Source organism: Odocoileus virginianus, chromosome X, assembly GCF_023699985.2.
Source record: "Odocoileus virginianus isolate 20LAN1187 ecotype Illinois chromosome X, Ovbor_1.2, whole genome shotgun sequence".
NCBI lineage: Eukaryota > Metazoa > Chordata > Mammalia > Artiodactyla > Cervidae > Odocoileus > Odocoileus virginianus.
In genome coordinates this window covers 18,367,291-18,392,624 of record NC_069708.1, presented here as the reverse complement: position 1 = coordinate 18,392,624, position 25,334 = coordinate 18,367,291, and the positions used below count along the sequence as shown (strand labels likewise).

The 25,334-nt window shown below is 38.6% G+C and overlaps 1 protein-coding gene, 1 long non-coding RNA gene and 1 other non-coding gene across 7 annotated transcripts in view; 2 read left to right on the top strand and 1 right to left on the bottom strand.

Moving 5' to 3' along the window:
* Positions 1-24,776, top strand: part of LOC139033177 (uncharacterized) — a 34,274-nt gene extending 9,498 nt beyond the window's left edge. The window contains exons 5-6 of one of the 2 annotated variants that reach the window (XR_011485804.1): positions 15,578-15,689; positions 15,784-24,776. This is a non-coding gene — a long non-coding RNA (uncharacterized lncRNA). Of the gene's footprint in view, positions 1-15,577 lie in introns of both variants that reach the window. The other variant, XR_011485803.1, reaches the window with a different exon arrangement.
* Positions 5,162-25,334, bottom strand: part of ZNF674 (zinc finger protein 674) — a 36,436-nt gene continuing 16,263 nt past the window's right edge. For 3 of the 4 annotated variants that reach the window (XM_020897988.2, XM_020897989.2, XM_020897990.2), the window contains exons 7-8: positions 17,310-17,330; positions 5,162-10,347 (exon numbers count right to left, since the gene is read on the bottom strand). In XM_020897988.2, coding sequence (XP_020753647.2) covers positions 8,855-10,347; positions 17,310-17,330 — 1,514 coding nt within the window. In that variant the 3' untranslated portion in view covers positions 5,162-8,854. The remainder of the gene's footprint in view (positions 10,348-17,309; positions 17,331-25,334) is intronic. The other variant, XM_070462088.1, reaches the window with a different exon arrangement.
* Positions 23,803-23,909, top strand: LOC139033207 (U6 spliceosomal RNA). Its single transcript, XR_011485830.1, has one exon. It is a non-coding gene; the product is annotated as a U6 spliceosomal RNA (small nuclear RNA).

The window sequence follows — 25,334 nt, the reverse complement described above, 5'->3', positions numbered from 1 at the left end:
AGAAGGAAATGGCAACCCACTCCAGTATTTTTGCCTGGAGAATCCCAGGGACGGAGGAGCCTAGTGGGCTGCTGTCATTGGGGTTGCACACAGTCAGACACGACTGAAGCAACTTAGCAGAAGCAGCAGCAGCAAGAACACTTTTAATTAGTGCATACTATTCTATCTTACTGATATGTCAATTTTGAGTCAATTGACTATTGGATAGTCAATTTTTTTCCTATTTTAAATAATATTGTGTTAAGGGAGATAATCTGAAAATTAAAAGAGGCATAAAATGTAACCATAAAATCGTTACCCTTAAATATTAAGTTGTAAGCAATGTTCCTAAGTGAGGTGTGTTAAAGCTAATTATATGCCTTTTCTGAAAGGGGTTTGTATTTTGCACTGAAAGTGCTGATGAACATGTGTAAGATTTCCTGTTTGAGTGCTTGTTTCAGGGATCATGACGACTCATCCCCCTTTATTCACTTAAGGGAGGAATTTTCCTTTTTTTTTTTTTTCATTTCTTTTTATTAGTTGGAGGCTAATTACTTTACAATATTGTAGTGGCTTTTGCCATACATTGACATGAATCAGCCATGGATTTACATGTGTTCCCCATCCTGATCCCCCCTCCCACCTCCCTCCCCATCCCATCCCTCTGGGTCTTCCCAGTGCACCAGCCCTGAGCATTTGTCTCATGCATCCAACCTGGGCTGGTGGTCTGTTTCACCCTTGATAGTATACTTGTTTCAATGCTATTCGCTCAGAACAGCCCACCCTCGCCTTCTCCCACAGAGTCCCAAAGTCTGTTCTGTACATCTGTGTCTCTTTTTCTGTTTTGCATATTGGGTTATCGTTACCATCTTTTTAAATTCCATATATATGTGTTAGTATAATGTATTGGTCTTTATCTTTCTGGCTTACTTCACTCTGTATAATGGGCTCCAGTTTCATCCATCTCATTAGAAGTGATTCAAATGAATTCATTTTAATGACTGAGTAATATTCCATTGTGTGTATGTACCACTGCTTTCTTATCCATTCGTCTGCTGATGGGCATCTAGGTTGCTTCCATGTCCTAGAAATTATAAACAGTGCTGCAATGAACACTGGGGTGCACGTGTCTCTTTCAGATCTAGTTTCCTCGGTGTGTATGCCCAGGAGTGGTATTGCTGGGTCATATGGCAGTTCTATTTCCAGTTTTGTAAGGAATCTCCACACTGTTCTCCATAGTGGCTGTACTAGTTTGCATTCCCACCAACAGTGTAAGAGGGTTCCCTTTTCTCCACACCCTCTCCAGCATTTATTGCTTGTAGACTTTGGATAGCAGCCATCCTGAGTGGCGTGTAATGGTACCTCATTGTGGTTTTGATTTGCATTTCTCTGATAATGAGTGATGTTGAGCATCTTTTCATGTGTTTGTTAGCCATCTGTATGTCTTCTTTGGAGAAATGTCTGTTTAGTTCTTTGGCCCACTTTTTGATTGGGTCATTTATTTTTCTGGAATTGAGCTGCAGGAGTTGCTTGTATATTTTTGAGATTAACCCTTTGTCTGTTGCTTCATTTGCTATTATTTTTTCCCATTCTGAGGGCTGTCTTTTCACCTTGCTTATAGTTTCCTTTGTTGTGCAAAAGCTTTTAAGTTTAATTAGGTCTCATTTGTTTATTTTTGCTTTTATTTCCAATATTCTGGGATGTGGGTTATAGAGGATCCTGCTGTGATTTATGTCGGAGAGTGTTTTGCCTATGTTCTCCTCTAGCAGTTTTATAGCTTCTGGTCTTAAATTTAGATCTTTAATCCATTTTGAGTTTATTTTTGTGTATGGTGTTAGAAACTATTCTAGTTTCATTCTTTTACAAGTGGTTGACCAGTTTTCCCACCTCCACTTGTTAAAAGAGGTTGTCTTTTTTCCATTGTATATCCTTGCCTCCTTTGTCGAAGATAAGGTGACCACAGGTTCATGGATTTATCTCTGGGCTTTCAATTCTGTTCCATTGATCTATATTTCTCTCTTTGTGCCAGTACCATACTGTCTTGATGACTGTGGCTTTGTAGTACAGCCTGAAGTCAGGCAGGTTGATTCCTCCAGTTCCAGTCTTCTTTCTCAAGATTACTTTGGCTACTTGGGGTCTTTTATATTTCCATACAAATTGTGAAATTATTTGTTCTAGTTCTGTTAAAATACAAACAAACAAAAACCTGATTTTAGTTTGATAGGGATTGCACTGAATCTATAAATTACTTTGGATAGTATAGCCATTTTCACTATATAGAGTCTTCCAATCCATGAACACGGTATTATTTCTCCATCTATTTGTGCCCTCTTTGATTTCTTTCATCAGTGTTTTATAGTTTTCTATATATAGGTCTTTTGTTTCTTTAGGTAGATATAATCCTAAGTATTTTATTCTTTTTGTTGCAGTGGTGAATGGTATTGTTTCCTTAATTTCTGTTTTCTCATTGTTAGCGTATAGGAATGCAAGGGATTTCTGTGTGTTAATTTTATATCCTGCAATATTACTGTATTCATTGATTAGCTGTAGTAATTTTCTGGTAGAGTCTTTAGGGTTTTCTATGTAGAGGATCATGTCATCTGCAAACAGCGAGAGTTTCACTTCTTCTTTTCCTATCTGGATTCCTTTTATTTCTTTTTCTGCCCTGATTGCTGTGGCCAACACTTCCAAAACTGTGTTGAATAGTAGTGGTGAGAGTGGACACCCTTGTCTTGTTCCTGATTTTAAGGGAAATGCTTTAAATTTTTCACCATTGAGGATAATGTTTGCTGTGGGTTTCTCATATATGGCTTTTATTATGTTGAGGTATGTTCCTTCTATGCCTGCTTTCTGGAGAGTTTTTATCATAAATGGATGTTGAATTTTGTCAAAGGCTTTTTCTGCATCTATCGAGATAATCCTATGGTTTTTATCTTTCAATTTGTTAATGTGGTGTATTACATGGATTGATTTGTGGCTATTAAAGAATCCTTGCATTCCTGGGATAAAGCCCACTTGGTCACGATGTATGATCTTTTTAATATGTTGTTGGATTCTGTTTGCTAGAATTTTGTTCAGGATTTTTCCATCTATGTTCATCAGTGATATTGGCCTATAGTTTTCTTTTTTTGTGGCATCCTTGTCTGGTTTTGGTATTAGGGTGATGGTGCCCTCATAGAATGAGTTTGGAAGTTTGCATTCTTCTGCAATTTTCTGGAAGAGTTTGAGTAAGATAGGTGTTAGCTCTTCTCTCAATTTTTGATAGAATTCAGCTGTGAAGCCATCTGGTCCTGGGCTTTTGTTTGCTGGAAGATTTCTGATTACAGTTTTGATTTCCGTGCTTGTGATGGGTCTGTTAAGATCTTCTATTTCTTCCTGGTTCAGTTTTGGAAAGTTATACTTTTCTAAGAATTTGTCCATTTCTTCCAAGTTGTCCATTTTATTGGCATAGAGCTGCTGGTAGTAGTCTCTTATGATCCTTTGTATTTTAGAGTTGTCTGTTGTGATCTCTCCATTTTCATTTCTAATTTTGTTGATTTGGTTCTTCTCCCTTTGTTTCTTGATGAGTCTGGCTAACAGCTTGTCAATTTTATTTACCTTTTCAAAAAACCAACTTTTAGCTTTGTTGATTTTTGCTATGGTCTCTTTTGTTTCTTTTGCATTTATTTCTGCCCTAATTTTTGAGATTTCTTTCCTTCTACTAACCCTGGGGTTCTTCATTTCTTCCTTCTCTAGTTGCTTTAGGTGTAGAGTTAGGTTATTTATTTGACTTTTTTCTTGTTTCTTGAGGTAGGCCTGTAGTGCTATGAATCTTCCCCTTAGCACTGCTTTTACAGTGTTCCATAGGTTTTAGGTTGTTGTGTTTTCATTTTCATTTGTTTCTATGCATATTTTTATTTCTTTTTTGATTTCTTCTATGATTTGTTGGTTATTCAGAAGCGTGTTATTTAGCCTCCATATGTTGGAATTTCTAATAGATTTTTTTTTCCTGTAATTGAGATCTAATCTTACTGCATTGTGGTCAGAAAAGATGACTGGAATGATTTCAGTTCTTTTGAATTTACCAAGGCTAGATTTATGGCCCAGGATGTGACCTATTCTGGAGAAGGTTCCATGTGCACTTGAGAAAAAGGTGAAATTGATTGTTTTGGGGTGAAATGTCCTATACATATCAATTAGGTCTAGCTGGACCACTGTGTCATTTAAAGTTTGTGTTTCCTTGTTAATTTTCTGTTTAGTTGATCTGTCCATAGGTGTGAGTGGGGTATTAAAGTCTCCCACTATTATTGTGTTATTGTTAATTTTCCCATTCATTCTTGTTAGCATTTGCCTTACATATTGTGGTGCTCCTATGTTGGGTGCATATATATTTATAATTGTTATATCTTCTTCTTGGATTGAACATTTGATCATTATGTAGTGTCCTTCTTTGTCTCTTTTCACAGCCTTTATTTTGAAGTCTATTTTATCTGATATAGGTATTGCGATTCCTGCTTTCTTTTGGTCTCCATTTGCATGGAATATTTTTTTCCCAGCCCTTCACTTTCAGTCTTTGAGGTGGGTCTCTTGTAGACAGCATATATAGGGGTCTTGCTTTTGTATCCAGTCTTTGTCTTTTGGTTGGGGCATTCAACCCATTTACATTTAAGGTAATTATTGATAAGAATGGTCCCGTTGCCATTTGGTTTGTTGTTTTGGGTTCACATTCATACAACGTTTCTGTGTTTCCTGTCTAGAGAAGATCCTTTAGCATTTGTTGAGGAGCTGGTTTGGTGGTGCTGAATGCTCTCAGCTTTTGCTTGTCTGTAAAGCTTTTAAATTCTCCTTCATATCTGAATGAAATCCTTCCTGGGTACAGTAATCTGGGTTGTAGGTTATTCTCTTTCATAACTTTAAGTATGTCCTGCCATTCCCTTCTGGCCTGAAGAGTTTCTATTGAAAGATCAGCTGTTATCCTTATGGGAATCCCCTTGTGTGTTATTTGTTGTTTCTCCCTTGCTGCTTTTAATATTTGTTCTTTGTGTTTGATCTTTGTTAATTTGATTAATATGTGTCTTGGGATGTTTCGCCTTGGGTTTATCCTGTTTGGGACTCTCTGGGTTTCTTGGACTTGGGTGGCTATTTCCTTCCCCATTTTGGGGAACTTTTCAGCTATTATCTCCTCAAATATCTTCTCATGGCCTTTCTTTTTGTCTTCTTCTTCTGGGACTCCTATGATTCGAATGTTGGGGCCTTTCACATTGTCCCAGAAGTCCCTGAGTTTGTCCTCATTTCTTTTAATTCTTTTTTGTTTTCTCCTCTCTGCTTCATTTATTTCCACCATTTTATCTTCTACCTCACTTATCCTATCTTCTGCCTCCGTTATTCTACTGTTGGTTCCCTCCAGAGTGTTTTTTATCTCATTTATTGCATTATTCATTTTTAACTGATTGTTTTTTATTTCTTCTAGGTCCTTGTTAAACATTTCTTGCATTTTTCAATCCTTGTCTCCAGGTTATTTATCTGTAACTCCATTTTGTTTTCAAGATTTTGGATCATTTTTATCATTATTCTAAATTCCTTTTCAGTAGATTCCCTATCTCGTCCTCTTTTGTTTGGCTTGGTGGGCATTTTTCATGTTCATTTACCTGCTGGGTATTTCTCTGCCTTTTCATCTTATTTAGATTGCTGTGTTTCGGGTGGCCTTTTTGTATTCTGGTAGTCTGTGGTTCCTTTTCATTGTGGAGGTTTCTCCCAGTGGGTGGGGTTGGGTGTTTGGCTTGTCGAGGTTTGCTGGTTAGAGAAGCTTGTGTCGATGTTTTGGTGGGTGGAGCTGGATTTCTTCTCTCTGGAGTGCAATGGAGTGTCCAGTAGTGAGTTTTGAGATGGGTCTACGGGTTTGGTGTGACTTTGGGCAGCCTGTATATTGACGCTCAGGGCTATGTTCCTGCGTTGCTGGAGAATTTGCATGGTATGTCTTGCTCTGGAACTTATTGGCTCTTGGGTGGTGGTTGGTTTCAGTGTAGGTATGGAGGCTTTTGGATGATCTCTTATTACTTAATGTTCCCTGTAGTCAGGAGTTCTCTGGTGTTCTCAGGTTTGGGGCTTAAGCCTCCTGCCTCTGGATTTCAGTCTTATTCTTTCAGTAGCCTCAAGACTTCTCCCTCCATACAGCACTGATAATAAAACTTCTAGGTTAATGGTGAAAGGATTCTCCACAGTGAGGGACAACCAGAGAGGTTCACAGAGTTACATGAAGAAGAGGAGAGGAAGGAAGGAGATAGAGGTGAGCAGGAGGAGAAAAAGGGGGATTCAAGAGAGGAGAGACAGATCTAGGTTGTACTCTGTCCCCTAAGTGTTCTCCATAGCCCAGAATACCCACAGAGTTTCACAGAATTGGATTGAGAAGAGAAGGGGGAGGGAGGAAATAGAGGTGATCTAGGGGAGAAAAAGGAGAATCAAAAGGGGGAGAGAGTGATCAAACCAGTAATCACACTCCTGAGTAAAAATGGGTACTGAAGGTTGGATTCTTAAATGTCCAAAATTGATATCAAATACTGAAAAACAAAGATTAAAAATCTAGAATAGAGGTTAGACTCTTAAAAATACAATAGTAAAAAACCGCAAAAATACAAAAAAAATGTAAGAAATATATATGGAGTTCACTTTTAAAATAGGGTCCTTTTTTTTTTTTTGCCAGGTTATAGTGGGTTATGAAAATGAAAATTAAGGAGTAATAGAGGAGTTTTTTTAAAAAAAGAAAAAGTAAAAAAAGAAAGAAAAAAAATTTTAATTAAAAATAAAATAGTAGTAAAAATATACCTAGGAATTTCTCTGGAGCTGTTGTGGGCAGTGTGGGTTCGGTTCAGTTTCAGACAGCTCCTTGTTCGAGCTTATACCTCTCGCTATCTATAGGCCCCTTCCAGTGTAGTCGGTGTTAACTACAGGGATTTTAATCTGTTGCACCTGTCACTTCTGAAGCGGTTCCCTTTGTTTAATTGGCTTCTGTTTGCAGGTCTATTTAGTGTCTAATTTCCGCCCTGACACACGCGGGTGGAGGTGGTCTCTTGTTTAGGTTCGCTTGTTAAATCGTGCTGTGGGGAGGGAGGGGCACTGCAGACAAATATCACTGGCGTGTGTGGGGAGCACTTGCGGTATTCTGGCCACACTGTGTTTGCCCCTGCTCGGGGCGGGTGTGTGTGCTTTCCCCGTCTACACTGCTCAGGCTCCAGGCTGCTCTCCAGGGAGCGGGTCCTGTGTTGCGTGGACTTCCCAGGCCTAAGCCACTCAGATTCAGGTTTTTGAGTATTCCACAATAGCACAGACTCAGTTGGGCCTGCGTTTTGTGCCTTCCCGGGTCAGAGCAGCTCAGGCAGCCAGGAGCTTGATGAGCGCACTCTCCCCGGGTGCAGGGCGCCTTCTCCCCTCCGCGGTCCCAGCCTCAGTTTCCGTGCACGCCGGCTGGGTGCGCCTTGTGTCAGTTCTGGGGAGCTGGACTCTAGCTGCGACCCTCCCGAGATATGTTGGCCATCCAGAATCTCAAGGAAGTCTTTGGTTAAAAGCTGGAAGCCTGTTTGCAGTTTGGTAGGGGGTGCCGTCTCTGGGGCCGAGTTTGCCCTTTTCCCCTCCCACCTGCCTCCAGCGGGGGATGGGCCAGTCCGCAGCCAGCTAGCTCTTCTCTGGTATTTGCTCAGTCCTTCGTTCTGGGAACCAGCAGGTAGTGCCTAAGTTTAGGGCTTTTCCCAACTTAATTCTCTCTCTCTTGAGATCCCACAGTTTAAGTTGCTATCTCACGTTAGCTCCATCCAATTGCCCTCAGGGCATTCGGGCCCTGTCCTTACCCTAAGCACTGCCGCCTGCTCCTCTCCATTCCGCCCCCACTTACTGGGGGTGGATGCGAGCGTCTGGGGTACTTTTCTGCTGGGAGTTGCTTTTAAGCATGTAATCTGTGGGTTTTATTTATTTTTCCTCCCAGTTAGGTTGACCTCCGAGACTCGAAAACTTCCCCCAGACCCGCCAGTGAGAGGGTTTCCTGGTGTCTTTAAACTTCCTCTATTAAGACTCCCTTCCCGGGATGGATCTCCATCCCTAACTCTTTTGTCTCTCTTTTTATCTTTTATATTTTGTCCTACCTCCTTTCGAAGACAATGGGCTGCTTTTCTGGGTGTCTGATGCCCTGTGCTAGAAATCAGAAGTTGTTTTGTGGAGTTTGCTCAGCGTTCAAATGTTCTTTCAATGAATTTGTAGGGGAGAAAGTGGTCTCCCTGTCCTATTCCTCCACCATCTTAGTTCCCTCCTCTCCTATTTGTTTAAGAAGTGAACGTAGTTTGCCATAGCTAGGATTAGTAATTTTATACTTTATATTTTTCTTTCAAAAATGTCATACTTACTCCACAATGAACATGTCTTAATTACTGCATGCTTGTTTGGAACCTCTAGACCTTTCCCACGAAATGTGTGGTATAAAATATGGAACATATTTCTCTCATAATTTCTTTAACAGTTTTCTACACTTTAAATTCTTAGTTTCTTTTCAGCATACTCTGATAGTCAATGACATTTAAATTCTTTCTAAATTCTTTTCTACATCAATATATTCAGTTTTGTCACTCTGATATATAATTCTCCACTCGTGTAAGAATTCTGGATGAAAAATTGGTCACATTTATCAGATGCTTCTGGAATTATGCTTTTGTGCTCTTTCTTAAGTTAAATGAACATTAAATAGCATATGAAGTTTTTTACATTCCTGATATTTATAAGGTTACTCCCCAGGATGAATTGATATATAATATAATGAGGTATAACTAGTGAAAGTATCTCTATATTAATAGGTTATAAATTATTAATAGGTTATCATAATAGGTTATTATATCATAGGCTATTAATAAGTATATTAATAGGTTTTATCTCCTGTGTGACTTTTCTGATGTTTAATGAGAGTTGACTTCCCACTGAAGGCTTTATCACACGCTCTGCATTCATAAGGTTTCTCTCCTGTATGCGTTCTGTGATGTACAATGAGAGTTGATTTCACACTGAAAGCTTTCCCACATTCACTGCATTCATAAGGTTTTTCTCCTGTATGAATTCTCTGATGTTTAATGAGAGTTGACTTCCTACTGAATGCTTTCCTACATTCACTGCACTCATAGGGTCTCTCTCCTGTATGAATTCTCTGATGTTTAATCAGTGGTGACTTTTCACTGAAAGCTTTCCCACATTCGTTGCATTTATAGGGTTTTTCTCCTGTATGAGTTCTCTGATGTACAATAAGGGTTGACTTCTCACCAAATGCTTTCCCACACCTTCGGCATTCATAAGGTTTCTCTCCTGTGTGAGTTCTATGATGGACAGAGAGATGTGATTTTCCACTGAAAGTCTTCCCACATATGCTGCATTCATAGGATTTTTCTCGTGTATGAACTCTCTGATGAACAGAAAGATGTGACTTTCCCCTGAAACCTTTTCCACATTTACTACACTTGTAAAGTGTCTCTTTTGTATGAGTTATCTGATGTTCAATGGGTGTGGGTGTCTCATCAAAGGCTTTTCCATGTTTACTGCACTCAGGTTTCTCACCCATATGAGTCCTTTGGTATATAAGGCTGGACTTATCACATTTGATAGCTTCATAAAATGCTTGTCTAATGTGTGTTTTTTCATGTCTAACAAGGTGATATGAACTCTTAAAAGCTTTTGCACATTCACCACATACAAAAGGTTTCTCTCCTGTATGAGTTCGCTGATGTTTAGTCAGAGTTGACTTCTGGATAAATGTTTTCCCACATTCACTGCATTCATATGGCTTTTCCCCTGTATGAGTTCTCTGGTGTGCAATTAGGGTTGACTTCTGGCTGAAAGTTTTTGCACAGTCACAGCATTCATAAGGTTTCTCTCCAGTGTGAGTTCTCTGATGTACAACAAGGTTTGCTTTCTGGATAAACACTTTTCCACATTCAGAACATTGATAGAGTTTCTCCCCATTTTGAATTCTTGGACTTTTATTAAGAGCTTGCTTAGGGTGGAGGGCTTTTCCATGTTCATTAGGCTCAAAGAATTTCTCTCCAGATTGAGCTTTATCAAGATTAGAATGGAAGCATAATTTCCAATATGCCTTACATTCATCACCATTCTTTCTTACACAGCTTCTACTTTGACTAAGAAAAATGAAATTATGTTTTGAACACTCTCCCCATGAATAATATTTAGTGAGTCTTTGTCCTATAGAAACAAAGCCTGTGCTTGGATAAATGATTTCTCCATATGTTCTGAATTCTTGGCCACTTTTATCCTTCAGTGTTTCCTTATCTATGGATGCAGCTTGCCATAGAGGTTTGTCTTGGCTTTCCTTGTGGTTATCTGTCTGGTCATTAACTTTCCATAACTCTAGGGAAAAATGCAATGATTCATCAAACTTGTAAGTATTTCTATGATAATGTCATGGGACAAAATTCATTCATAAATGCACTGCTATGAACTCCTATTAATGGACCTGAGCTGATGTGAATAAACCCTCCCTATATTCCACCACCTTCCCTATACTCCATCACTTCCCTCAACTGTAAATACAAAGAAATGCTGGCCTATATTTAACAAAAATAATTTAATTCCCAGTCAAGCTCAAGACCAAGAAAATATAAATTTTAGACATCAAAAGTGAAATGGGAATTTAAGGTGATGGGGCAAACAGAAACTGAAGCTTGGGGGTTTACTGGGGAATCCAGACCACAGAGCACAAATGTTCAGGAAACTGGAATGTAATTTTCACTTAAAGTAGGAACCACAAAGGGTATCCATGCTTGTTAAACAGGAACTAGAAAGACTCCCCACTGGTCAAGGAAACTGGAAAGAATGATATTATATATAAGAAATTAAAGTCTGATATGATACTATATATAGAAAACCCTTAATACTCCACACAAAAACTACTAGAACTGATAAATTCAGCATGGTAGCAGGATACAAGATTAACACAGAGAAACTGGTTATGTTTCTTTATACTAACAGTGAAATACCAGAAAAACTGAAAAACTGTTTTTGTAAAAAAAAATTCCTTTTAAAATCACATCAAAAAATAAAATACTTAGGAATAAACTTAACCAAAGAGGTCAAAGACTTAATACACTGAGAACCATAAAACATTGATAAAGGAAATTGAAGATGGTCTGAAGGAAAAAAACTCCCATCCTCTTTGATTGGAAAAATTAGTATGTTTAAATGGTCATACTACCCAAAGGAATTTACAGATTTAATGCAATACCTATCAAATTACCTATGACATGTAAATCAATGAAGTTAGAACACACTCTCAGACCATGCACAAAAATAAACTCAAAATGGCTTAAAGTCTTAAATATAAGACAGGATACCATAAAACCCCTAGAAGAGAACATAGGCAAAACTTCTCTGACATTAATCGTATCCATGTTTTCTTAGGTCAGTTTACCAAGGCAATAGATATAAAAGCAGAAATAAACAAATGGGACCTAATGAAACTTATAAGCTTTTGCACAGCAAATGAAATCATGTGTGCTTAGTCACTCAGTTTTATCCAACTCTTTGTGACCCCGTGGACTGTAGCCCACCAGGCTCCTCTGTCCATGGGGATTATCCAGACAAGAATACTGGAGTGGGTTGCCATGCCCTCCACCAGGGGATTTTCTTAATCCAGGGATTGAACCCAGGTCCCCTGCACTGCAGGCTGATTCTTTATCATCTCAGCCACCAGCTTTTGCACAGCAAACAAAACCATAAACAACATGAAAAGACAATTTATGGACTGGGAAAAAAATATTTGCAAATGATGAGACTGACAAGGGCTTAAATATACAAACTATATTTGTATATTTCCAAAATTTGTATATTTCCAAAATAAACAAACAGCTCATACAACTCAATAACAAGAAAACAACCTAATCAAAAAATGGGCCTAAGGGTCATGCTGGTCATCTTGTGGTTCAGGTTGTCCTTGGTGAGTACTGTGTCAAGGGAGGGCCCTGGGATGCAAGGAGGAGGTGTTTCTAAAGATCCTTTCTGCCTTCCTGAAAAAAGGATAGACACAGAAAGGCTGGTAACTGAGTGTTTGAAAAACTGTTCTCAGGTAAGAAGAAAGTGTATTTTGGGTATCCCTGGTGGTCCAGTGGTTAAGAATTCACCTGCCAAAGCAGGGGACATGGGTTCAATCCCTGGTCTGGGAAGATCCCACATGCTGTGGAGCAACTAAACCTGTGCACCGGAACTACTGAAGCCTGAACACTCCAGGGCCCATATGCCTTCACTACTGAAGTTGCATGCTGCAACTACTAAAGTCCATGGGCTTAGAGCCTGAGCTCCATGATAAGAGAAGCCACTACACTGCAACTAGAGAAAGCCTGCATACAGCAACAAAGACCCAGGATGTCCATAAACAAATAAATGGACAAATAAATTTGGGGGGGGGGGGTGCTTCCCTGGTGGCTCAGACAGTAGAGACCTCCTGCAATGCAGGAGACTGGGTTCGATCCCTGGGTCAGGAAGATCCCCTGGAGAAGGGAATGGCTACCCACTCCAGTATTCTTGCCTGGAGAATCCCCATGGACAGAGGAGCCTGGTGGGCTACAGTCCATGGGATGACATAGAGTCAGACACAACTGAGCAACTAACACATTTCATTTTGGGGGCTCTCCAGGTGGCACAGTGGTAAAGAACCCGCCTGCAAGTGCAGGAGATGCCAGAAACACGTTTGATCATTGGGTTGAGAAGATCCCTGTAGAAGGATATGACACCCTACTCCAGTAGCCTTGCCTGGAAAAATGGACAGAGGAGCCTGGTAGGCTATAGTCCATGGGATCACAAAGAATTGGATATGACTGAGCACACATACACAAATAAATTTTTAGAGTTCCAATTTAAAAATCAAAAAAGACACATGCACCCCATGTTCAATGCAGCACTATTTACAATAGCCAGGACATGGAAGCAACCTAAATGTCCATCAACAGATAAAGGGATAAAGATATGGTACATATATACAATGGAATATTACTTAGCTATAAAGAATGAATTTGAGTTGTTTTATAAAGATGTGAACGGACTTGGAGTCTGTCATACAGAGTGAAGTAAGTCAGAAAAATATACAGTAATGCAGACATCTGTAATCTAGAAAAATGATACTGGTGAACCTATTTTCAGGGCAGGAAAAGAGGTGTGGATATAGAGAATGAACTTCTGGACAAAGGGGCAAAGGAGAGGGTGGGAAAAATTGAGAATAGCACTGGCATACATACAGTAGCATGTGTGAAACAGATATCTAGTGGGAAGCTGCTGTATAACACAGGAAGCTCAGCTTGGTGCTGTTTTGACCTAGAAGAATGGAATGGGATGGGGAGGAGGAAGACTCAAGAGGGAGGAGATATATGTATACATATGGATGATTCACTCTGTTGTACAGCAGAAACTAACACAACATTGTAAAGTAATTATATGGCAATAAAAACATTTTCCTGAACAAAAAAACAATGGGCACAAGACATAGACATTTCTGCAAAGAAGACATACAAATGGCCAATAGGTAGATGAAAAAAATGCTCAACATCACTAATTATCAGAAAAATGCAAATGAAAACTACAATAAAGTACCACCTTATACAGGTCAGAATGTCCATCATTAAAAGGTCTACAAATAAATACTGGAGAGGGTGTGGAGCAAAGGGAATCCTCCTATAATGTTGGTGGGAATATGAATTGGTGCAGCCACTATGGAAAATAATATGGAGGTTCTTCTAAAAACTAAAAAGAGTTGCCATATGATCCAGCAATCCCACTCCTGGGCATATATCTGGACATAATCACTAATTCAAAGAGATACATACACCTTATGTTCATAGCAGCACTATTTATAATAGCCAAGACATGAAAACAACCTAAATGTCCAATGACAGATGAATGGGTAAAAAAGATATATATCCCAAAGTGGAATATTATTCAGCCATAAAAGAATGACATAATGCCATTTGAAGAAACATGGATGGACCTAGAGATTAACATACTAAGTGAAGTCAGAGAAAGACAAATACCATATGAAATCATTTATATGGGGAATCTAAAATATGATACTGCTGCTGCTGCTTCTAAGTCGCTTCAGCCATGTCCAACTCTGTGCGACCCCAAAGATGGCAGCCCACCAGGCTCCCCCGTCCCTGGGATTCTCCGGGCAAGAACACTGGAGTGGAATGCCATTTCCTTCTCCAATGCATGAAAGTGAAAAGTGAAAGTGAAGTCGCTCAGTCGTGTCCGACTCTTAGCGACCCCATGGACTGCAGCCTACCAGGCTCCTCTGTCCATGGGATTTTCCAGGCAAGAGTACTGGAGTGGGTTGCCATTGCCTTGTCCCAAAATATGATACAAATGAACCTATATATGAAACAGAAACAGACTCACAGGCATAGAGAACAGACTTGTGGTTGCCAAGGGGGAAGGGGTATGGGGGAGAGTTGGACTGGGAGTTTAGGATTAGTAGATGCAAACTAGTATGTATAGAATGAATGAATAAGGTCCTACTGTATAGTACGGGGAACTAAATTCAATATTCTGTGATAAACCATAATGGAAAAAAATATAAAAAGGAATATATGTATGTATAACTGATTCACTTCGCTGTACAGCAGAGTGTAAGGCAACACTGTAAGTCAATTATACATTAATAACATAAAAAAATTAAAAGCCTAGTTCTGTAACTCAATCCAAATGATTATAAGTGTAATAGAGAGCCCCCTAAGCTAAAAAATTAGACTAAAAATTTGTCCTGTATTAGCAGGTTCCCAGTGGTGGCACGCCTTCCAAAAGATGTATTTTTTGTATTATAGCTTAGGGCTCACAGGATGTCTATGGAATACCAATTATCACTGAAGAGTTAACAGTAAAAAATTATCAACCTCACAAGGAAATGACCTACTATGAAAGAGAAGCAGTAGATATATTTAAAGATACCCCCATTTCTAGAACTATACCTAGTAAAACCATGTGGACTTCAAGATAAATATATTTCAACTGTTCAAAGAAATAAGGGAAGAACTCTACCTACTTTCTATCTAGTCATAAGACAGATTTAACAAATTAGGTGACAGATGTTGAGATCACCCAGAATGTAACATGAAGAGCTAACAATGGAAATATGGTAAGAGAAATAGAGAAATGATAAGTTCCAGAATAGGTTTAACAGCTAATCCAAATAGAGGACTAAGGAAAAAGGGAGAGGCAATATGCCAATAAATGGGTTACTAGAGCAACACTGAGACTGCTATACTTAGAAAGGCCAGCTTGCAAGGCTGGCCCTTGGCTGCCATCTGGGAATTTAGAGTTCAGGAATGTCCCCACCATTTGCTAACTGATAAGGCTGCTTATACAAACAAGGTGATCTGCTTTCCTTCTGGGAGTCTGAAATGTTGGTATGTGTGGGGCAGTTGTGTATGTATAGATGCTGAGTCTCTAATGGGCTTCTTTGTGCACAAACACACACATGTTGCTGCCTTTTCAATGCTGGGAGAAGTGTGTGTTGTGTGACCCTAGATGGGAGGGAGAGAACATAAGGAACTCTACATGGAGTCCTCCAGACTCTGCTTCTGCCTTCTCCCCTTAGGCTCTAGTTGTATATCCTTATTTGTTACTGCTCAGTCGCTAAGTCGTGTCTGCCTCTTTGAGACCCTATGGATTACAGCCTGCCAGGCTCCTCTGTCCATGGAATTTTCCAGGTAAGAATACTGGTGTGGGTTGCCATTTCCTCCTCCAAGGAATCTGCCCGACCAAGGGCCTGAACTTGTGTCTCCTGTGTCTCCTATATTGCAGGGAGATTCTTTACCTGCTGAGCCACCAGGGAAGCCTGTATATCCTTACTACATAGCTGTAATAATCTTAGCTGTATATACAGCTAGATGCCGAGGCCTGGGAGTCCCTCTCAAGAATCTCCGAATGGGGCAGTGGTCTTGAAGGGCCCCCAATCTAGGCAGCATTTGAAGAAATAATGAATGAGAGTTTTCTGTCATGTATCTTATCCCTGTTTAAAATTTATTTATTTTTTAATTGAAGGATAATTGCTTTACAGAATTTCGTTGTTTTCTGTCAAACCGCAACATGAATCATCCATAGGTATACATATATCGCCTATATCCTACCCTTGAATATCCAGAGTCCTGAGAGTGGTGAGACACAGTACTGAGACACAGTTCTGTGTAACTGTAAGACTTTAAGAAAGTAAGTATTGAAAGCTACCATGAAGAAATTTTAAAAATCACCTATAAAGAAACAATTAGATCAACAACAGATTTTATCAGCTAAAAAATAAGCCAAAAGAATATTTTCAGAGTCCTGAGAGAAGCTGTCACCTTAGACAACCTTAGATATCTCTATCCCCAGCTAAATTATTGCAATGGAAGATGACAAAATAAAGATGCTTTTGGACAAGAAAAGACAGAGAATTTGCCACACACAAAGATTGCTAAGAATAATGCTTTGTACTTGAATTATTTAGGAGGACAATGAGTAAAGGGGAAAAAGGTATGGGGGGAGGGTAAAGAAAATCCAGCAAAGGCATGAAAAGAGGTAAAGGAAAAGCAGGATCTTTAGAAAATACAATTTCCTCTAAAAGAAGAAATATAAATATAGTAATAGAACAATAAATAAATATTAACCCCATTAAATATAGGCCAACCATATTAAATTGTGCTTTTAAAAATCAGCCATGTGTTTTTAAAAGACAGTTACAACAAAATGGGAAATGTTAAAATCACAGGCAGATACACCTGGCACTTAATAACAAAAGAAAATTGGTAAAACAATGCTTATGTTATACAAAACAGAATGACCTGGATGCCAAAAGCAAATAAGGACAGAATATGAAAATATTATAAAGCAATTTCAGTTACATAGATGCAAAACTCTTAAATATACATGACAAATTGATTCTATTTATGAGAAAAAAAAGGTTAGACATCTGAATAATGTTGAAAATGTATATATTCTACTATGTATTCTACTTACAGTTACACCACAGAGAAATTCTGCAAATATGTACATGTAAAATAATGGCAACAAGATATTAGAAACAACTAAATGCCCACCAATAGAGGCTTAGATTGGTGGACTTTGATACTGAGACGTTGGAAGGCTATACAGAAGTTAAAACAAATGAACTAAATCTAACACAGGTAAACTCAAAGGTGAATACTGAATACAGAAAATTAGTTGTGGAAAGACCTCCTATGGTTTCTAGGGCACTAATCTGGTAAAGTTACAAAAAGAATGCTATATTGATTACCAGTGCAAATTTATTGATTACTGGTGCAAATAAAAACATGGGTTAGAAGTATACTCACCGAATTCATGATACCGTTTGCCTATGGAGGGAATGAAGGCAACAGGACTCAGGAGGGGAAAAGGAAGGCTTCACCTTTATTGTAAACCTCTTTCTTTTATAAACAAAAAAAAATCCCCACCAAATGACAAAATCTTAGCATTTGCTATTATTGGAAGGTAACTACAACAGTATTTCTTATGACTATGACTTTCTATACTTTTGTGCAGTTTTAAGAGAAATGCCTTAAAGTAGGGCTTCTGGAACAGTGGAGTGAGGACCTTAGTAAATTGTCTTCCCCTTAAAAGCAATGAAAATATTGGCAAAATTATAAAAATCTATCATTTCAGGACTTTGAAACTTAACCAAAGGCATACACCACGTTAAACAGCATTTATTCAAGAACCACCAGTGAACCTCACTGAGAACAGCCAAGTATGTGGTTTTTACTTGGTGTTACTTCTCCCCACCCCCACCTCCACCCTAGACCCCTGGCTCCTCAACTCTGTGGTCTGGAAGGAATGAAAACTGGCATCATCACAGTGACTGAAGGGAGCTCCACTGAAAGCCCCATCTCCAGAGTTTTGTTCCTACCTTGACCTAACTTGGAACTCGGTTCCAAACAGTATATAGTAACTACAATCCCCGTGAAAAAATAGAGAGCACCAATAAAGGTAATGTCCCTCAAGGTGTTAACGTGGCAGGCTTGGCTCCTGGCTGAAGTTTGGGAATGCATATTGTGGAATGTTCCCTATTTTGATTATTTTAGCCTACCTGGGGCACTGAATACCTGATTTTCTCCTGGGTGTTTAGATGCCTGGATTTGCCTATTTTTATTTAGTGGGTCAACTGAGAATCTCCCACAAAGTGAAAAGGGCTTTCTAAAAAGTCTCATTTGCCACTTGGACTTGAACTGCAGCTATCTAGCCCTGCGGCATCTTGGCTTTGCATGAGAAAGGGGCAACTATCCCTGTTGGGATTTGTCTCCTACCAAGTGCCCACCAATATGGGTGGAAATGAACCCTATTGGGACACAAGAAAAAATGTCAGAAAGCAGGAAATAAAGGAGGAAAAAGTCTTAGATGCTTCAGAGTTCTTAAAAGGAAAATTTCAGTCAGAAGACAATGGAACAATGCCTTCATAAGTCTAAGGGAAAGAAATGTCCATCCTAGAACTCTACTCCAAGCTCAACTCCCCATCTTGGATGAGGTTTCAACAAACACTTTCAGATATTCAAAAATCTAAAAAAAAATTTACCTCCCATAGACCTACATTCTTTCTTAGGAAAGCACTGGAAGAATGAGCTCCAGTGAAATGTGGAAGAAGGCATGGCATTAAAGCAAATGAGGACTCCCAACAATGAGAATGTGGAGGGAATTCCCAGAATGATGGTGAAGAGATCTCTCTTCACCAGGAGAGATGTGGTGAAGAGGATGTTGGCTGCACAAAACAGGAATGAAGATAATCCACCCAGAAGGGAGTGGTCAGAGGGCCCCAGACAAACTAAGGGATGACATTGCTGGAGCACGTTTAGCTCTGAACACATTTAAAATCACTCTGGATCATGGGTCATGAAGTATTTAAGCTGAAGTAGCGAGAAGTACTCAGAGAAAGAAGCAAATGAAAGAAATAAGGCAATTATTAACCAGAGGAAACTAAAAGTTATACAGAAAAGGTAAATTAATCATAGGTTACTACATGGCTAAGCTGTCTATAGTGTTAATATAGTCATTTTGTTCATATAGTCATTATATAAACAATAGTATTGATGGAAAGCAAATTTATGATATAATCATACTGGGAACATGGGCAAACAAGAAGTCTTTGTGTTACAAGGAAAATATACAGATGGCCAATAGGTACATGAAAAGATATTCAACATCACTAACCATCAGGGAAATGCAAATCAAAATCACAGTGAGCTATCACCTCACACCTGTAAGTATGATTACTATGAAAAAGACCACAACCAATGTTGGCAGAGATGTGGAGAAAAGGGAACCCTCCCACACTGTTGGTGGGAATGCAAACTGGTGCAGTCATTATGGAAAACACTATGAAGTCCCTCAGGAAGTTAAAAACAAAAACTACCATATGATCCAGTAATTTTACTCCTAGTTATACAGCCAAAGAAAACGAAAACACTAATTTGAAAAGACACGTGCATCTCAATGTTCAAAACAGCGTTATTTACAAAAGCCAAGATACGGAAGCAATCTAAGTGCCCATCAACAGATGTATGGATAATGAAGAAACACACATACACAAACACATACATGCAATGGAATATTACTTAGCCATAAAAAGGAATTCGATTCTGCCATCTGTAAGAACATGGATAGACCTGGAGGGTATATTTGTTCAGTTGCTAAGTCATGTCTGACTCTGCAACCCCATGGACTGCAGTACACCAGGCTTCCCTGTCCTTCACTATTTCCCGAAGTTTGCTCAAACTCATGTCCATTGAGTCTTGCTTAATGAAATAAGTCAGAGAAAGACAAATACTGTATGCTTTCACTTTTATGTGGAATTTAAAAAATAAAACAGATGAATGTAACAAAAGAGAAACAGACTTACAGATACTGAGAACAATTTAGCTGTTACCAATTGGGAGAGGGAAAGGGGAGGGGCAAAATAGGAGAAGGGGATTAAGAGATAAAAACTGGGACTTCCCTAGTGGTCCAGTGGCTAAGACTATGTGCTTCCAATGCAGGTGGCCTGAGTTTGATCCCTAATCAGGGAACTAGGTCCCACATGCCACAACTAAGAGTTCACATGCCACAACTAAAGATCCCACATGCTGCAACTAAGACTTGGCTCAGCCAAATAAATATTTTTTAAAAGATAAAAATTACTAGGTATAAAATAAAAACCAGACATGGGGAATATAGCCAATATTTTAGAATAACTTTAAATGGAGTATAATTTATAAAAATATCAAATCACTGTGTTGTATACCTGAAATTAACACAGTATTATAAATCAACTATACTTCAAAAAAAAGAAAAAAATTTGATATTCAAAAAAGAAGTCTTTGTGTGTGTGTGAATGGCAAAAACAATGAAGTGAGCAAAATCTTCATCTTCCATAGCAGAAAATTTTAAGTAATTTCTGTAAGAAATATGTAAATTATAAAGAACAGAGATGCCAAAAATTATCTGCATATCCACCACTCATTAAAAAAATTATTTTTACCTTTGAAGTTCTTCATGTGTTCATTTCATTCTCTTTCTTCTCAGATAATCACTACCCTGAATTTTATATTTGTCATGCCCTGTTTCTCAGCTTGTTAGCAAAGACCAAGTACAGTATCATGCCCTTGACATTCATTATAGTTTTATCACATTTATTTTATTCTTTAAACCATGGACATGATTTAATTTGATAAAAATTAAAGCTTTTTTAATCAAAAGAGAATACTGCCCTAGGTCAGTAAATCTAGAATCTCATATGAAACATGATTATCTTAAAAAATGACCGGAACTGATAGAAGATGGAGAAAACATGAATAAATCAGGAACTGTTTTTAAAAAAACTATAAATTTTACTCTGTAAATTTTACTCTATAAATTTCAAGTACTCTGTACTTGAAAGTTTTGCCTAAAAAAGGCTTCCTATCCAGATGCTGTTGTAGATGACTGCTATCAAACTCTTAAGAACAGGTATAATTCAGTCAATATAGTTTCAGAAACTAGAAAAAAAAAGGAAAAGTACACAGCCTTTTTTATGCAGTGAGGATAACCTTGGATACCAGAATAAGAGAACAGCACAGGAAAAGAAAATCTAAGATCTGTCTCACTCTGAACATTAATGGAAAACTCTTAAACATCAGAAAACTGAATTCAATCAATTAAAAATGCTTTAAAACTAATTAAGAGTTTACTGCAGGAATGCAGGAACAGTACAACATCAGAAAAATGTTAATATAATCTACCACATTAATAGATTAAAGGAGAAAAAAGTATCTTCTCAATAGATGCAGAAAATAAGCATTCAAGAAAATACCACACATTCATGATTTTTTTTAAATGTCTTAGTAAACCAGGGTCATAAAAGCTTTTGATGAAAGGTATTTTTTCAAAAAAACACAGCAAATATACTTAACGGTGAACGTTTTAGAAATCACATACTCTCTCTCTGTGTCTCAGTTTCTCATCTATAAAATAAAAACCAGTTTGGAGGATCAAACTCTGTAATGTATATAAAGCAGACAGAGTACTGCATTTGTAGGACACAGCACACACTTACACATTGACTATCATTATATTTCTATCATTGTCCTCACCATTATTTCCATCAGAATCAGAAACAAATAAGGAATTCACTATCATTATATATATTAGACACTGTATTACAGGCCCTGACTAATAGAATGGGAAATGAAAAAGAAAATGCTAATTGGAAAAGACCCTGACGCTGGGAAAGACTGAAGGCAGGAGGAGAAGGGGATGACAGAAGATGAGATGGTTGGATGGCATCACTGACTTGATGGACATGAGTTTGAGCAAGCTTCGGGAGCTGGTGATGGACAGGGAGGCCTGGTGTGCTGCAGTCCATGGAGTCGCAAGGAGTCGGACACAACTGAGCGACTCAACTGAACTGATAATTGGAAATCCAAAATTGCTTTTAAGAAGACAATTGGTTACATAGAAGACCCAAGAGAATCTAAAAGCTATTAGTATTAATAAAAGCATTCAGAGAGGTTTCTGTACACAAATTGAATGTATAAATACCAACACATTGTCATACATTAGTATTAACCAATTAGGAACCATATTATGAAAATAAAATCCTAATCACAATTTCAATAATAGCTAGGAGGTATCCAGGAACAAGTGTAACAAAAGATGTGCAAGCATGTCCTGAAGACAAGTTCAAAATATTACTAAATGGCAGAAAGGACAGGTTGAATAAGAGTTCACTGATGGTAAAATTCAATAGAATAAAGATACCAAACCCCAACTTACTTCCAACTCATCTCCAAACACAGGTCAATTGGAATTGAAATCCCCAACAGTTTTCCATGGAACTTGACAAACTAATCTTTAGATTCCTATTTGAAGACCAAAGGGTCCAAAGAGATAAGGAGAATCATCCTACCAGCTGTTAACAACATCAACAACAGTAAAAATGATATAACAGTTGACATTTATATAGCATTCATTAGGCACTTTTAAGTGCTTTATATATTTTAATTCATTATAAAGTTAGAAAAACATGCAAATAGCAAAGGGACAAACAGACCAATGGAACTAAATAGAGAGCCTTGGAACAGCCCCACACAGATATGGAACTTGACCTCTAGCTGAAGGGGTATCCCACACCACTGTTGAAAGGGTTCAGTATGTGGCATGGTACAAGTGGATGTCCACATGGGGAAAAAAGATCAACTAATAGTTCTCTTCTTCATGAATTATGTAAAGTCTAGGCAGATTTTATATATGCCTATATATATGGCAGAAAGCAACGAAGAACCTAAGAGCCTCTTGATGAAAGTGAAAAAGGAGAGTGAAAAAGTTGGCTTAAAGCTCAACATTCAGAAAACTAAGATCATGGCATCTGGCCCATCACTTCATAGCAAATAGATGGGGAAACAACAGAAACAGTGAGAGACTATTTTTTGGGGCTCCAAAATCACTGCAGATGGTGACTGCAGCCATGAAATAAAAAGATGCTCGCACCTTGGAAGAAAAGCTATGACCAACCTAGACAGCATATTAAAAAGCACAGACATTACTTTGCCAACAAAGGTCAATCTAATCAAAGCTATGGTTTTTCCAGTAGTCATGTATGGATGTGAGAGTTGGACTATAAAGAAAGCTGAGCACCAAAGAATTGATGCTTTTGAACTGTGGTGTTGGAGAAGACTCTTGAGAGTCCCTTGGACAGCAAGGAGATTAAACCAGTCAATCCTAAAGGAAATCAGCCCTGAATATTCATTGAAAGGACTGATGCTGAAGCTGAAATTCCAATAATTTGGACACATGATGCAAAGAACTGACTCACTGGAAAAGACTGATGCTGGGAAAGACTGAAGGCAGGAGGAGAAGGGGATGACAGAGGATGAGAAGGTTGGATAGCATCACCAACTCAATGGACATGAGTTTGAGTAAACTCTGGGAGTTGGTGATGGACAGGGAAGCCTGGCATGTGGCAGTCCATGGGGTCGCAAAGAGTCAGACATGACTGAGTGACTGAACTGACTGAGGCAGATTTTAAGAAAGTAAAATGCAAAATTTGAAATTTTTGGAAGAAAATTACATGACATCTTTATGAGCTCCGTCAGAGAAAAGTTACATGAAATGACACAAAAAGCACAAACTAAAAAATCAATCAATTACAAAGAAAACATCTACTCAAAAAACACCAGCAATAACCAAGATGAAGAAAGAATACTAACTAAAAAGAGTGGACATATGTGTATGTGTAACTGATTCAGTTTGCTGTACCTCTGAAACTAACACAACATTGTAAATCAACTATACTCTCCAATAAAAATTTTAAAAAAAGATACTGTGCTCGCTTCGGCAGCACATATACTAAAATTGGAATGATACAGAGAAGATTAGCATGGCCCCTGCGCAAGGATGACATGCAAATTCGTGAAGTGTTCCATATTTTTAAAACCTCAATGAGGTACCATTACACGCCAGTCAAAATGGCTGCTACCCAAAAGTCTACAAGCAATAAATGCTGGAGAGGGTGTGGAGAAAAGGGAACCCTCTTACACTGTTGGTGGGAATGCAAACTAGTACAGCCACTATGGAGAACAGTGTGGAGATTCCTTAAAAATCTGGAAATAGAACTGCCACACGACCCAGCAATCCCACTCCTGGGCATACACACCGAGGAAACCAGATCTGAAAGAGATACGTGTACCCCAATGTTCATTGCAGCACTGTTTATAATTTCCAGGACATGGAAGCAACCTAGATGCCCATCAGCAGATGAATGGATAAAGAAGCTGTGGTGCATAATCACTATGGAATATTACTCAGCCATTAAAATTCATTTGAATCAGTTCTAGTGAGATGGATGAAACTGGAGCCCATTATACAGAGTGAAGTAACCAGAAAGATAAAGACCAATACAGTATACTAATGCATATATATGGGATTTAAAAAGATGGTAACGATAACCCTATATGCAAAACAGAAAAAGAGACACAGATGTACAGAACAGACTTTTAGACTCTGTGGGAGAAGGCGAGGGTGGGATGTTCGGAGAGAACAGCATTGAAACAAGTATACTATCAAGGGTGAAACAGATCACCAGCCCAGGTTGGATGCAGGAGATAAGTGCTCAGGGCTGGTGCACTGGGAAAACCCAGGGGGATGAGATGGAGAGGGAGGTGGGAGGGGCGATTGGGATGGGGAACACATGTAAATGAATGGCTGATTCATGTCAATGTATGGCAAAAACCACTACAATATTGTAAAGTAATTAGCCTCCAACTAATAAAAATAAATGGAAAAAAATTTTAAATAAGATACTATATACAAAATCAGAATTGGGACTATATAAAGAATCTGTATAAATGTGAAAAAGACAAATACCCCCAACAAAAACACAAATAAAGGATATGAACAAGTAAGCCACAGAAGAGGAAATCCAGTCCACACCAAATATGAAATGATAAATACCTTTACTTGTAATCAGGGAAACAAAAATTACAGTAAGACACCAATTCGTACTTAACAGATTACCAAAATGTAGAGTGTGCCCATGTATGCATACATGCTAAGTTGCTCCAGTTGTGTCTGACTCTTTGTTAGTCATGGCCCGCCATGCTCCTCTGTCCACAGGATTCTCCAGTCAAGAATACTGGAGTGGGTTGCCATGCCCTCCTCCAGGGAATCTTCCCGACCCAGGAATCAAACCCGTATCTCTTATGTCTCCTGAATTGGCAGGCAGGTTCTTTACCACTAGTGCCATCTGGGAAGCCCAAGGAGTATGCCCATACTACAATTTTATAGAGAGAGAACAGTGCTATCATTGTAGAAAGTTCTCTTGGGCAGCACTGCTCTAAATCATGCATTGTCTGTAT